This window comes from Leptonychotes weddellii, chromosome 3 (genome assembly GCF_054177405.1).
Source record: "Leptonychotes weddellii isolate Sample4059 chromosome 3, ASM5417740v2, whole genome shotgun sequence".
NCBI classification, from domain to species: Eukaryota; Metazoa; Chordata; class Mammalia; order Carnivora; family Phocidae; genus Leptonychotes; species Leptonychotes weddellii.
In genome coordinates this window covers 29,585,399-29,598,850 of record NC_138371.1, presented here as the reverse complement: position 1 = coordinate 29,598,850, position 13,452 = coordinate 29,585,399, and the positions used below count along the sequence as shown (strand labels likewise).

Genomic DNA, 13,452 nt, shown 5'->3' with positions numbered 1-13,452 from the left:
CATTAGTTGCCTTCATTATACTAAACTTTGACCCAGAAGATGCTTTTTGTGAGATTATACACTGTAGAATTTTTTTTCTAGGTTAGCCAGCTAGTACATGGTCATAATTTATTACTTTGAATTCTTATTTGTGATATTTGACCTAATAAAATGTACCTATCATTTGTATTCCCCTTTTATTTTTATTAATTTCAAGCCTAGAGAAGTTGAAAGAATGGTAAACTGAAATTGTGTATACTGTCCACCTGAATTCACCAATTATTAACATTTTGCCATACCTGTGACTTTGTCTCTAATCTTTTGTGAAGGCAGATTGACATAGCTATCAGACACTTTACCCCTAAATATTTCTATGTAATCATTAACCTACCTAGGAAAATTATCAATAACTTACATACTATATAACTCATTCAGATTTTCCCCAAAATATTTTGTTTAGCCTTTTAAAGACTTAAATCTGGATCAAGGTTCATGCCTTGCATTGACTATAATGTCTCTTGGGCCTCCTATTTTTTTAGTGTTTGCCTTTTGTAACACTGACTTTTTCCAGAGATATGTTTGTCTGCTGAACTAGACTTCAAGTTATTTTCTTCGCAGGAACTATATCATATATATTTATTTTCACTCTATTATAAGTAGATAGGAAATAATTGAATTTAATCTCACTAAGGTATTTGTATTTGGTAGTGTATTTGGTATCTCACATGTTCTAGACATCTGATAGCTGAGTCTTTTTGACATTATGGTTGTCATATTCTCTTTTCAAATTTAAACTTGATAACATTAGGTTGAATTTTTACTATTGGAATTTCCAGCAGTAAAAATTCTGTAATAAGAAAATAGCTGGGACGCCTGGGTGGCTCAGTTGTTAAGCATCTGCCTTCGGTTCAGGTCATGATCCCAGGGTGCTGGGATTGAGCCCCACATCTGGCTCCCTGCTCCGAGAGAAGCCTGCTTCTCCCGCTCCCACTCCTCCTGCTTGTGTTCTCTCTCTCAGTGTGTCTGTCTCTGTCAAATAAATAAATAAAATCTAAAAAAAAAAAAAAAAGAAAATAGCTATTATTGTTTTTCTTCAAGAAACTCAGTATGACAAATATATGCAATAAACAGTTTCTTGGAAGACTGTTTCTTGAAAATGGTGATAATATCATGATATGAGGGTTCTATGGTTAACAGAGTTTGGGGAAATGTTGTATTCTGTACACCCATTTTGGAGATTGATGATACACTTGAAAAAGCTTATTAGAATCTTGTTAGAAACTAGTTTACTTTTGTTTTATCCTACTTTTTCATCAGTTATTTGAGCATAGAACATGTTCTGTTTTTTAATCTCACAAGTGCTAGTCTGGGAAAAGCTGCTCTAGAGGATTTTTTGACAGTCAACAGTTTTTCTTTTTGTACTCATTTGTAGGAGGTGTTAAACCATTCATTGTTGATAATTTTTTGTGTCTTCTCCAAGCCAAGAATTGTGCTGAACTTTCAGGATATAAAGATGAATAAAGTGTCTGACTTTAAGAAGCTTGTAACTTAAACTGAAGTAAATATGTAAAAAAACAATAAGTGCAATATAATTTTATGAGCATTTTTCTTTTTAGCTACCATTTATTGAGTATTTACACTATATTAAGCACTATGCTAAATGTTTTACATGTATTGTTTCACTTAACCCTTCACAAAAACTCTAAGGGGTATATGGTATTACCTGTGTCTTTTATAAGCTCTAGTTTTCTGAGGCTCAGTAAAGATAAGTAACTTGCCTAGCCTCATAATTCTAGTGAATGGTAGTGCTGGAGTTAGAACTCAGCCTATTTAATGCATATTCTTAACCACTATACAATATTTCTGTGTTGGAATTATGTACAAAATACAGTCAGCAACAAAGGTGAGTGGTTGGTTCTTTCAGGAGGTTAGAAGATTGTGTTTTAAAAGGAAGAGTTGAGTAGGGATGTGCCAGGCGTAGCAAGCAGCATCTAAAAGGCACATACTGTAAAACTGGGATCTACATTTTTTGGGTTTAGGGCACTAAGCAAGCAGGAAGAGAAGATGGCAGGAAATTAAATTAGAGGGCACATGGAGGCCCGATGATAGCAAACCTCCCATGCCAGGCTAAGTAGGCAGTGGACAGGACAGGATTTTGAGGAGAAGAACAAAATATGATAAGGTTTGCATTTTAGAGAAAGGTCTCAAGTTGCACTATGAAAGTTGGATTGGAGGGATAGGAGATGGGAGGCAGCCATGCCATTAGGAGATTTATTGTGTGAGGATAGGTCATAGATAAACAAGACCCAAACTAAGGTAGTAATGGGAGAAAGACATTTCTGTCTCTGAGACTAATACAGTTTTACATTGAGTTAAATGTAAACTCAGCTTACATTTGTTTTATTAAAGCATTTTTTTCTCAGTTGCCTTAAGAAGAAAGCAACTAATGCATCATTTGTGCTAAAATTTGTAGGGTTTTTTTTTTTTTTTGGAATGGTGATTGGATTCAAGGATGCTTCATTATCTGCAAATTCACAGATTGAACATGAAGTTATATGCTTTATAATTCTTTATGGAAGTTAACAAATAAGTTTGACAATTTCTAGGATGATGGACTAGACTCTGAGTATGAATATAACCAGAATTGTCAATAACATGAAAGAAAATAGTGTCGTATGCCTGTGATTGGATTTTTATATCATATTTTTCTCTTTCGTGATTTCTGTATCACATTTATACACATATTTTATTTGTATCAATGAAATTATGCCTAGCGAAATACTGATGGGAATAAAGTATTGAATTTTTTGAAGAGCCAAAAATATGTTTGCATATATTGGTTTAAAACTTTTATTTTTAATTTTTTTAACTTCACAGAATTAATTTGGTTGAAGTATAGTTGACACAACAATGTTACATTAGTTTCAGTTGTACAACATAGTGATTTGACAAGTCTGTATGTTATGCTGTGCTCACAACTGTAACTACCATCTGTCACCATACATCACTGTTACAGTACCACTGACTATATCTCCTATGCTTTACCTTTTTTCCCTGTGACTTACTCATTCCACAGCTGGAAGCCTATATGTTCCACTCCCCTTCACCCATTTTGCCCATGACCCCCTCCTCCCCTCCCCTCTGGCAACCATCAGTTTGTTCTTAAAAGAGAAAAAATTTTAAACTGTGGTGATTGGTGAGTAAGTTGTTGCTATAACTCATCGGTCGGATGGCAAGCAGCAGTGACTTAGTTTTGATGAGTGAGTGCTTTAGAATCTAGTCCCTCATTCTTTTAAGAGGCAGTCAGAATAGTAATACTAAACTTCATGTTGTAAGCATCTTATCATTGATTATAATATATACCCTTTTAAATTATGGTGAAATGTTTCATATATAGTTAAAATTATGTTTTGTCCTCATTGTGCTTAGATGTTTGCCATATTTTCCTTTTATTCTTAGGCCTGCAAAAATTCAATCTGTCTTGATTTATCTACTAATTGTTTGCATGGAAGATTAACAGGAAACAAAGTAGTGAACTGGGACATTAAGGTAAGTTAATGATGAGCAACATATTATGTAAGTTTACTGATCCTTTTAAAGAGTTTATCTTTTAAGCACCACCAGACTGATCTGAATAATAACTCCCAGTGAAAATTTTTGCAGGCAAGATACACAGTTTGAAGTATAAACAAATAAATAGTTGAATGATTAACTTGCTTGAAATGTAGTTACCTTCTTAAACTCTGTCATGAATTTAACAGTTTCCTTAAGAAGAATATACTGCCTTGGTTCATTGCTTTGCTTTTAAGGTATTTAATCCCTGGCAGATTTCAACCCCTCCTAACCTCTCAGGGACTTCATTGATTATCCTTTTTCTCCTGTATCACATACTTCTGTCTGTAGTCTCCTGTCTATTAGCTTTAAACACAGAGCTTTCTGTGAGGCTAAAGATGAGTGACTTTTCCTCTTCCCCACATCCCCCTCTAGCTATCATATTTTGTCTGCCTTCTTGATGTGCCTCGTATTTATGTGTCAGTTGGACATAATGAATGCCTTTGGTTCTAAGAGACCTCTGCTTATTTTCCGAGACTGAGTTAACTGCTCTTGTCATGAGTACCTGTAACACTTTATCATTTCACTTATTGTGAATAGTAACTTGCTTGATAGTTTGCTTGCTTTGATTCTCCAGTAGTCCTTCAGAACTTCGAAAGGAGGGACTATGGCTTTTTTTCACTAGTGCCTCGTACGAGGATATGCAGTAACATTGTTGACTGAATTATTAAATTAATAAAGGGTATTTAGATTAATATGAAAGTCAAGTTAGAGATACCCTAGTCCCTTGCAATTTATCTTAAATAGAAATTATAGCCTAAGTAAAATTAAAAATATAGAAGATGGTTATAAGGCAACTTGCTGGTAAATCAGCAGAACAATCCTTTTTATCTTTTTTTTTTTTTTTTAGATTTTATTTATACATTTTAGTGAGAGAGCACAAGCAGGAGGAGGGGCAGAGGGAGAAGGATAAAGAGAGAATCCTCAAACAGACTCCCTGCTGAGCGGGGAACCCGGCACTGGGCTGTCCCAGGACCCTGAGATCATGACCTGAACTGAAATCAGGAGTTGGACGCTCAATGGACTAAGCCAGCCAGGAGTCCCCAAAGTCCCTTTTAACTTGTAGTCAGTTAACACCAATCAGATATGCTTATTGTTTCAGTGGATCAGAGATCGTTAGGATCTTGCCAGTGTAAAATGAATCTATCAATTCATGTCAGTCTCATGTTATTCATGTGGTATAAAGCATTTTTCTCTTTGACTTTGAGATGAGACCACTTAATTTTACCTGTTAAAATAGTAAGATTTATGACATTTGTCCATTCATAAGTTAACTTTTGCTGTCACTTATAAGATTGGCTTTAAAGGCTAGTTGCATGTATTACATATACAGAAAGCTGATTATTTGTGCTGTACATTATACTTGAAAATCAAAGTAGTTTTTGGGGCCTTGAGTTACAACTATGGGGAAATCCAATGGGAACAGAATTACTAAGAATGTTCATTGTATTCTTTTCCTTCAGAAAATTATATTTTACTTTTTTTGTTTTTGTTTTTTTTAAGAGGTTTTTTAAACTAGTTTCAGAGGTAGAATTTAGTGATTCATCAGTTGCATATAACACTAAGTGCTCATTATATCAAGTACCTCCTTAATGCCCATCACCCAATTATACCTTCCCCCACCTGCCTCCCCTCCAGCAGCCCTCAGTTCGTTTCCTGGAGTTCAGTATCTCTTACGTTCATTGTATTTTTATACTGCAACAAAATCAAACACAAAAATAGTTAAATGACAACTGAGAAAAAAATACTTGCTATCCAAAAAGTTAAGTTACTTACTAATACCTTAAAAATCAGTATGAAAAACAGGCAAAAAGTATGAAGAGGGTTGTTTAATCAATGAAACTGAGTCTAAATGGTAGATCAGAACATGTTAGCAGTTAATGATGGCTAACCTAGGGTAGTACCCAGTTTGTCAGACACTAAGCACTCCTTTATTAGCTTACTTAATCCTGCTATCAACTTTACAAAGTGGGAATTATTATTATCCTCATTTTACAGATGAAAAAATTGAGGCCAGAGAGATTAGTAACTTGTTAAAGAATATGAACTGTATTTTGTTAAGCTATGCAAAACAAAATAGTCACTTTGAACTTCGGTTGAAGCCACCCACTTCACCTTTTTTGTTAAGTGAAAGGAGAGGAGTCAGTCATATTTCTACCACCAAATGTATTTTTTTCTTAATTTATTTTGTTGTTCATTATACTTAATTGCCTTATGACAGTTGTTTCCTCTTATATCATTAGTGTGACATTATAAAGTTTACTTATGGAGTCAAATTTGGATTGCTTGTGTTTGGAATCCCTAAACTTTGGAAAACAAAGGTGCAGTAAAAATGGTCTGGCATAGTCTTGAATATTGATTATGGTGACCCCTGTGGCTACTCTTTAAAGCATCTGCCCAAACAAGGGTTCCTTTACATTAGATTATCCTGTACATTGCCCAAAAGTTTAGTAAATTGTAACCTCGTACACGGTTGTGTGAATATTAAATGACAAAATTGTCCTTGTTTTTTAAGATTAAAAAATTGTAGTTTTCTTTTTTCAGGACATCATAAACTGCATAGGTGGATTAAATGTACTGTTTCCTCTGTTGGAACAAATCAGCCACTTTGGTGAAGGACAGATTTCTGAAGGAATGAATGAAAGTTCAGTTTCTGAATTAATAACGCCTGTAGAAGGAGATTGGGTCATATTGACCTCCACAAAGGCATCAGGTATTAAGATGAAATTAACACAAAATAGTCATTGAGAAATTTGATAATTGAAAAGTAGTTAAAAATGTCTTGCCACCATTAGGAAGAAACTTAACCATTTGTAGCTGAAGCAGCCCATCCCTAATTTTACTAATGTAATTCAAAAAGTTCATAATGCCTTAGTCAAAAAAATTAAGAAGTTGGTTTTACTCTTGACTATCCTTAGTTTGTACTATTAGTGGAAATATGACAGAATTGCTAAATGTATGGTAGAGAAAATATTTGCATGTGTATGTAAGTATACGATATGCAGTCACTGCTTTCTCTGATACTTGCATTCTGCAAGTGACCTTTGGAAGCAAATTGCTCAACCAAATTTCTTCTTTGTTACAATATGCATTATAACATGGAAAATGTGATGTAAAAGTGATTAATTATGATAATTAATGACATGTTCACAATTCCTCAGAGTCAAGATTAGAAAGAAATTTAATTGCAACATTTATCTTGATTGTGAAACACTTCATTCAAAGACATCCTATCAACCAGGACAATCTTATTCATTGCCATGGAGTTGCCACTCTTGGTGCCTTACTTCAGAAGGTGAGCTAGTTAAACATTTGTAGATGTGGCTAATGATTGTAATTAGCAGTTTGTCTTTAGAAGGTTTTTCTTCTTACTAAGTAAATTTTTTTTAAATAACACTATTATGGTTTCAGTTATATTCGTGAATGTAATTTTATTTCACAAGCAGATTTTTAAAACCTACTTTGGAATCACCTTTTTACAAGAATTACTCATCTTATATAATAGTATATAATCTTTAATATATAGGACTTTGTTAGTATTGGTATTTGGGATATTTGATTAAGAGTGTCTTAGGAGGGGCGCCTGGGTGGCTCAGTCGTTAAGCGTCTGCCTTCGGCTCAGGTCATGATCCCGGGGTCCTGGGATCGAGCCCCACATCGGGCTCCCTGCTCCATGGGAAGCCTGCTTCTCCCTCTCTCACTCCCCCTGCTTGTGTTCCCTCTCTTGCTGTGTCTCTCTCTGTCAAATAAATAAACAAAATCTTTAAAAAAAAAAAAAGAGTGTCTTAGGAATATGACATTAGGAAAATATGTTCTAGTGTACATTGGAAAATTAAAGTTTTTATATTTTTGTTTATATTTTTTATTTGTTTATATATTTGTAACAGAGATTCTCATATAGTGATGTTCTGAATTAATCACTTGAAATTAAATGTAGCTTAATGATAATTGAAATTTACAGAACCCTTATCTGTTTGGATTTCAGGTGCCAAGCTCCTTGATGGATGTTAATGTACTGATGGCAATTCAGTTACTAATTGAACAGGTATCATTAGAGAAAAATATACAGCTCCTGCAGCAAATGTATCAATATTTACTCTTTGACTTCCGTATTTGGAACCGTGGAGATTTTCCCTTTCGAATTGGTGAGAGCAGTCCGTTGGATCAAATTTTACATTTGTTTTAGAAATTTATAACTACCTGTGGGATTTTATTTTAGGTGTTCATTTAAGAGTGAACTTTGTATTTTAGGTCACATACAGTATCTTTCCACCATCATCAAAGACAGCAGGAGAGTTTTCCGAAAGAAGTATGGTGTGCAGTTTCTCCTCGATACACTTAGGATTTATTATGGGTATGATGTCCTTGCTCCTTCTTAGTTTGATATTGTTTTCTGCCTGCTGGTTGCTTGGAATGTTTAGATTATTTATAAATTCTGATATCCTTTAACTTAAGAAAGACAAGAAAGTGTGGAGTAAAATGATGAACAGTGGATCACATAGATTGGGTTTGAATCTTGTGTTTCATTAATTGTCTGGCTGTAGGCAACTTAACTTTTCTGTGCTTAAGTTTCCTTTTTTTTTTTTTTTTTTAAAGATTTTATTTACTTATTTGACAGAGAGAGAGATAGCGAGAGCAGGAACACAAGCAGGGGGAATGGGAGAGGGAGAAGCAGGCTTCTTGCCGAGCAGGGAGCCCGATGCGGGACTTGATCCCAGGACCCTGGGATCATGACCTGAGCCGAAGGCAGATGCTTAACGACTGAGCCACCCAGGCGCCCTGTGCTTAAGTTTTCTTGTCTGTGACAAGGAAATAATAAGCCTATGTTTGTTTTGAGGATTAAACTAAATGCATTAATAACATGTAAGGCACTTAAAACTATGTCTGCCACTTACTGTTGTTTAAATATAAGCTATTTTAACTATTTATATCTTTGTCATTGAAACCCAAGGTTTTCCTTAAAAGGAAAAAGAAAACAAAGATACCATGAATTCTAATAATTACATGGAAGCATCTTTTTTTTTAAACTATGGGTTCTTTTGTACAAAAAGGCACTAAAATGTAAACATTTTACATTTCAGTTCTTGCACTTTTACTTTCTCTTTCAGGAGTGATTGTAAATATAGTGAGCTGTCTCTAGATGACGTTCGAACAATAAGGACTTCTTTGTATGGACTAATTAAATATTTTCTGTGCAAAGGTGGAACTCATGAAGAGATACAGAGTATTATGGGTTACATAGCTGCTGTCAATGAAGAAGAACAGGTATTATGCCCAAGAAAAGTCTGTTTTTTCTTTTTCACACTTAAGTTGCTCTTTCATCTTCTTTTAAAATTACACATATATTAAACATTTTAACAGTAAAATGTTTATTATGTGAAATACAATATTATGCAGTTAAAGAAGTAAATTTTAATCTCCTAACTGAAAGTTTAATAAAATAGATGGTAATACAATAAAATATTTTAGTTAGCTAGAAAGTAGTATCTGGAAATAGTTGTTCTGGCAGTTCTGAAGACTGTTTTCATAGGCCACATCATGTATATTTACCTACCATCAAAGATACTGGGCAGATTTCTAACATGAATTTTAACATAGGTTCATAAAAATTTTTCATAAAGAGTAAATTATATTTCTATTTTTAGATACTTTTACATACATTATTCATTTATACCTCAGAGCTACTCTTTAAGACAGTGGTTCTCAATGTATGGTTCCTGACCAGATTTACCTGGGAACTTGTTATAAATGCATACTTACTGAACTAAGCCTTCCAGGTGTTTATGGTGCATGATAAAATTTGAGAACCACTGATGTAAAATATACAGACCAGGAATTAATCTTCCCACTTGCACATTTGGAGTACATGTTCAGATAGATTAGGTGACTTAAAAAGTCATACAGCTGACAAACCGGGGAATAGAACCCAGGTGTATTTACTGCTATTTCTGTGCTCTTTCTGTATACCACTCTCAACACCAAACTTGAGTATCCTTAATTTATGTTGACTCAACTATTTTTGCTCTTTGATGAAGTATTCTTTGTGTACTTAGATATTACATGACTTCATAATTGATACTATATAGATGAGTTAACTTAAGCTATTTCCCCGTAAGGTTAGTCTACTTCAGAAGCTTCTTCTTACCTAGAGTAACCAGTAGCCATCTTATTTCATGATAGCTGTTGTCACCCACTGTGATTCATTGCCAGTGATATTTTCTTGGTCAATTCAGTCAAAGAGGTATTTATTGTAAGCTTACTATATACATAGAATAATACTAGATATTATAGGTATGTTACAATGAATGAATTAGCATTCTCTTAGCCTAACAGAGGCAAGGGTGGATAAGAGAGGTTTATAAATAATTATGAAACAAACAAACAAAGACTATGATAATAGCTATAAGAGAGAAACAAAGTCCTATGAGGTTTTCATAAGGAGAGTATTACATGTTGAGGAGACCAGGAAGGGCTTTATGGAAGACATGGCTTTTTATGTGGCTAAAGCAGTATAGGTATGGCTCAGCAGGTGAATATGCATATTGAGAGGATATACAAAAAGAAATAAGTCAAAAGCATAATGGTGGTAAAAGGCAGGGCTATTTCAGAAGACATCAGACCATTCAGTTAAGCTCTAAAACATTAGTGTATATAGGATTTAGTTTAAGTAACTGTTTGTGGTTTATGACTTTATTTGTGCTTCCATATATGAGTCTGGTTGTTTGTTTTGTGTTGTTTAATTTTAAAAGCTCTTCGGAATTTTGGATATGCTCTTCAGTCTCCTCCATACCAGCCCAACTAGAGGTCAGCTTTTCTTACTGCTGTTTGAACCAGGAAATGCTGACATACTTTATGCCTTGCTCTTAAATCAGAAGTACTCTGACAGACTAAGAGAAATAGTTTTTAAGGTACAAACATTTCTTAAGCATCTTTATATTTGGGGACATTTGTGAGTATATGAATTTATTTGTAAATATCCATTTTATGAATGTAAATTCTTTTTTCATATCTACTCTAATTTTAAATTGTTGTAGGGGTACCTGGCTGACTCAGTAGGATAAGTCCAACTCTTGATCTCAGTTCAGGTCTCAATCTCAGGGTCATGGGTTCAAGCCCTGTGTTGGGCTCCATGTTGGGCATGAAGCCTACATTAAAAATTAATTAATTAATTAATTCTGCAGTCTGTTTTGATATATATTTTTCATGTTTTGAACATTTAAAAACTAATCATATTGTAATCTGATCAGTTTAGTGGAAGATCCACTTTGTTATATCATCCTCAGTATAAAACCTCTCATTTCCCTTTTTTGCCTTTTTTTAAAAAACGTTTTTTTAATTTGAGTATAACTGATACACAATGTTACAGTAGTTTCAAGTGTACAACATAGTGATTCTACAAGTTTATACATTATGCTATGCTCACCACAAGTGTAGCAACCATCTGTCACTATACAATGTTACTACAATATCATTGACTACCTTTTATTCCCTGTGCTCTTACCTTTTACTCCTGTGACTTACTCATTTCATAACTAGAAGCCTGTACCTCCCACTCCCTTTCACTAATTTTGTCTCATCTCTCTTTTGACTTAACCATGGGTCTGTGTGGCAGGTCAGACATTTTAGCAGTTAATTATAATCACTAACCTTATGTAGTACCCACTATTTGTCAGGCCGTAAACATTCTTCATATATTAGCTAACTTAGTCCTTTCAAAAACTTCATGAAGTGAATATTATTAGTCCCATTTTACAGATAAAGAATCTGAGGCCAGGAGGTTAGTAACTTGTCAGAGGATAATGAATATATTTTGTTGAGCTATCCATAGTAGTCACTTTGAGCTTCATCCACTTCACCTTTTTTGTTTAAAAAAAAAAAATAGAGGAGTTAGTCATATTTCTACTTATTCATTATGCCTGATTGCCTGTGACATTTGTTTCCTCTTATATCATTAGTGTTACATCATAATGTCTACATATGGGGTCAAATTTGGATTGCCTATGTTTGGAATCCCTAAACTTTGGAAAACAAAGGTGCAATAAAAATGATCTGGCATAGTCTCTCATGAGTATTAATTATGGTGACCCCTGTGGCTGCTCTTTAAAGTATCTGCCCAAACAAATGTTCCTTTATGGAGATTAAATGTTAATTTCTCCAAAAATGGCCTTATATGGATTGTTCATCATATTATTCTGCCAAAATTACCCTTTCTGTAGGGTTTCAGTATGTCACTTTTAAAACGTTGATCTCACTTCAAAAAGTATGGGATTACTAATTCATTCTCCCATTTTGGCATATGGATGTGCTTCACAAAATGTTTCCTTGTTCTTGAAAAACATTTTGATAACTGTTACATAAATGTTACATAAATTACTAGGTTGATCTCAAAGTATCTTTTTCTCTTTTATAACATACTTTTGTTTTTCATGGAGGCTATAGGGCTTGTTTCTATCTAAGCCTTAGCCATTAAAAAGGAAGTTTTAAGTTATTTCTTTGATCTGCAAGAAATATATGTAAACTACAGTTTTAAATACATTAATTATTTAAATACAAATGCATTTTAGTTCAATTTCTTCTTAAATCCATTTTTTAATGAGAGTATGATTCGGAGTATTCCTCCCTGTTACTGCTGGGTTTGTTCGTTTGTTACACTTAAGGAATAAAATGATGCTCCAAAATGATGCTTGTACAGTAACATTATATTCAATATTAACTTAAGTGACAGACTGTTCTTAGTTCTCTGTATTGAGAAGTATATATTACTGCTGTGACCAGGTTATGGAACAAATGTTGAAATGCACAAATGTTTATGAACGAAGTAAACAACGTATTCGGCTCAGAGAAGTTGGCTATTCAGGATTGGGACTTCTTCTTAATGAAGCACCCATTAATACCTCTCTCATTAAAAGCCTCATCAATCAGATTATAAATACAGGTATGACTAAAGCTGGTAATACTGATATATTTAAGAAATGGTCTTCATAGTAGCATAATTCTATTTGATGGTTCTCAATTTTTTTTCTAAAGGGTTGTTTTCCCTTTTCTTCCTCAGGTTACTTTTTAATTACCTATTATTTGATTCAGCAGGGCTTTTTTGGGGGTACTGTTTTTTACTTAACCTTTTTTGTTTTTGTCTCCCCAGGGCATAGTATAGTGCCTTACTTGGTAGGTCTTCAGTGATTGTTTATTGATTGATCAGTAAATAACTGAGTCCTCTGTAATAAGAAAAGGATGCTAGAGAAAATACATACAAAACATTGTCTTTTTCTTTGGGGAGCTTAAATCCTTAATTTCAGATATTCTTTCAGATAATCTTTTTAGTTTCTCATTTTTTTTTAATAAAAGTTTTTTAGTACTTACTACAAACTATAGTGTTTATGTCAGATGCTAAGGGTTCAAAAGGTATAAGATAAGGTTCTTTGTTTAAATGGTTTATCTTCTCATTGATAAGGATATAACATATAAGACATGTACATAAAAAGATAAATAATAGTACAAGAACAAAACAGTATGGATAGTGTGTTCAGGCAACCAAAAGAAAAGAGCAGTTATTTAGGGCTTACTCAGGAGACTGTCAAATATTCTAAATCTATTTTCTTTGTAAAATTTAAACATATCTATAATTCTTATTTTTTTTAAAGATTTATTTATTTTGGAGTGCACGGGTGGGGAGGGGCAAGGGAGAGGGAGAGAGAATCCTCAAGCAGACTCCCCGACACAGGGCTTGATCCCAGGACTCCGAGATAGTGACCTGAGTCAAATTAGCTGGTTAATCAGCTGAGCCACCCAGGAGCCCTTCTATAATCCTTATTTTAAATGAGACAGTTATTTCAGCATTTATATAACTATTACCCACAATTC

General features: G+C 33.9%; 1 protein-coding gene across 3 annotated transcripts in view; it reads left to right on the top strand.

Moving 5' to 3' along the window:
• Nucleotides 1–13,452, top strand: part of NBEAL1 (neurobeachin like 1) — a 184,827-nt gene that overhangs the window by 75,028 nt on the left and 96,347 nt on the right. For all 3 annotated transcript variants that reach the window (XM_081815332.1, XM_081815331.1, XM_081815330.1), the window contains 8 exons: nucleotides 3,439–3,528; nucleotides 6,136–6,304; nucleotides 6,753–6,886; nucleotides 7,577–7,736; nucleotides 7,843–7,945; nucleotides 8,700–8,856; nucleotides 10,341–10,499; nucleotides 12,367–12,526. In XM_081815332.1, coding sequence (XP_081671458.1) covers nucleotides 3,439–3,528; nucleotides 6,136–6,304; nucleotides 6,753–6,886; nucleotides 7,577–7,736; nucleotides 7,843–7,945; nucleotides 8,700–8,856; nucleotides 10,341–10,499; nucleotides 12,367–12,526 — 1,132 coding nt within the window. The remainder of the gene's footprint in view (nucleotides 1–3,438; nucleotides 3,529–6,135; nucleotides 6,305–6,752; nucleotides 6,887–7,576; nucleotides 7,737–7,842; nucleotides 7,946–8,699; nucleotides 8,857–10,340; nucleotides 10,500–12,366; nucleotides 12,527–13,452) is intronic.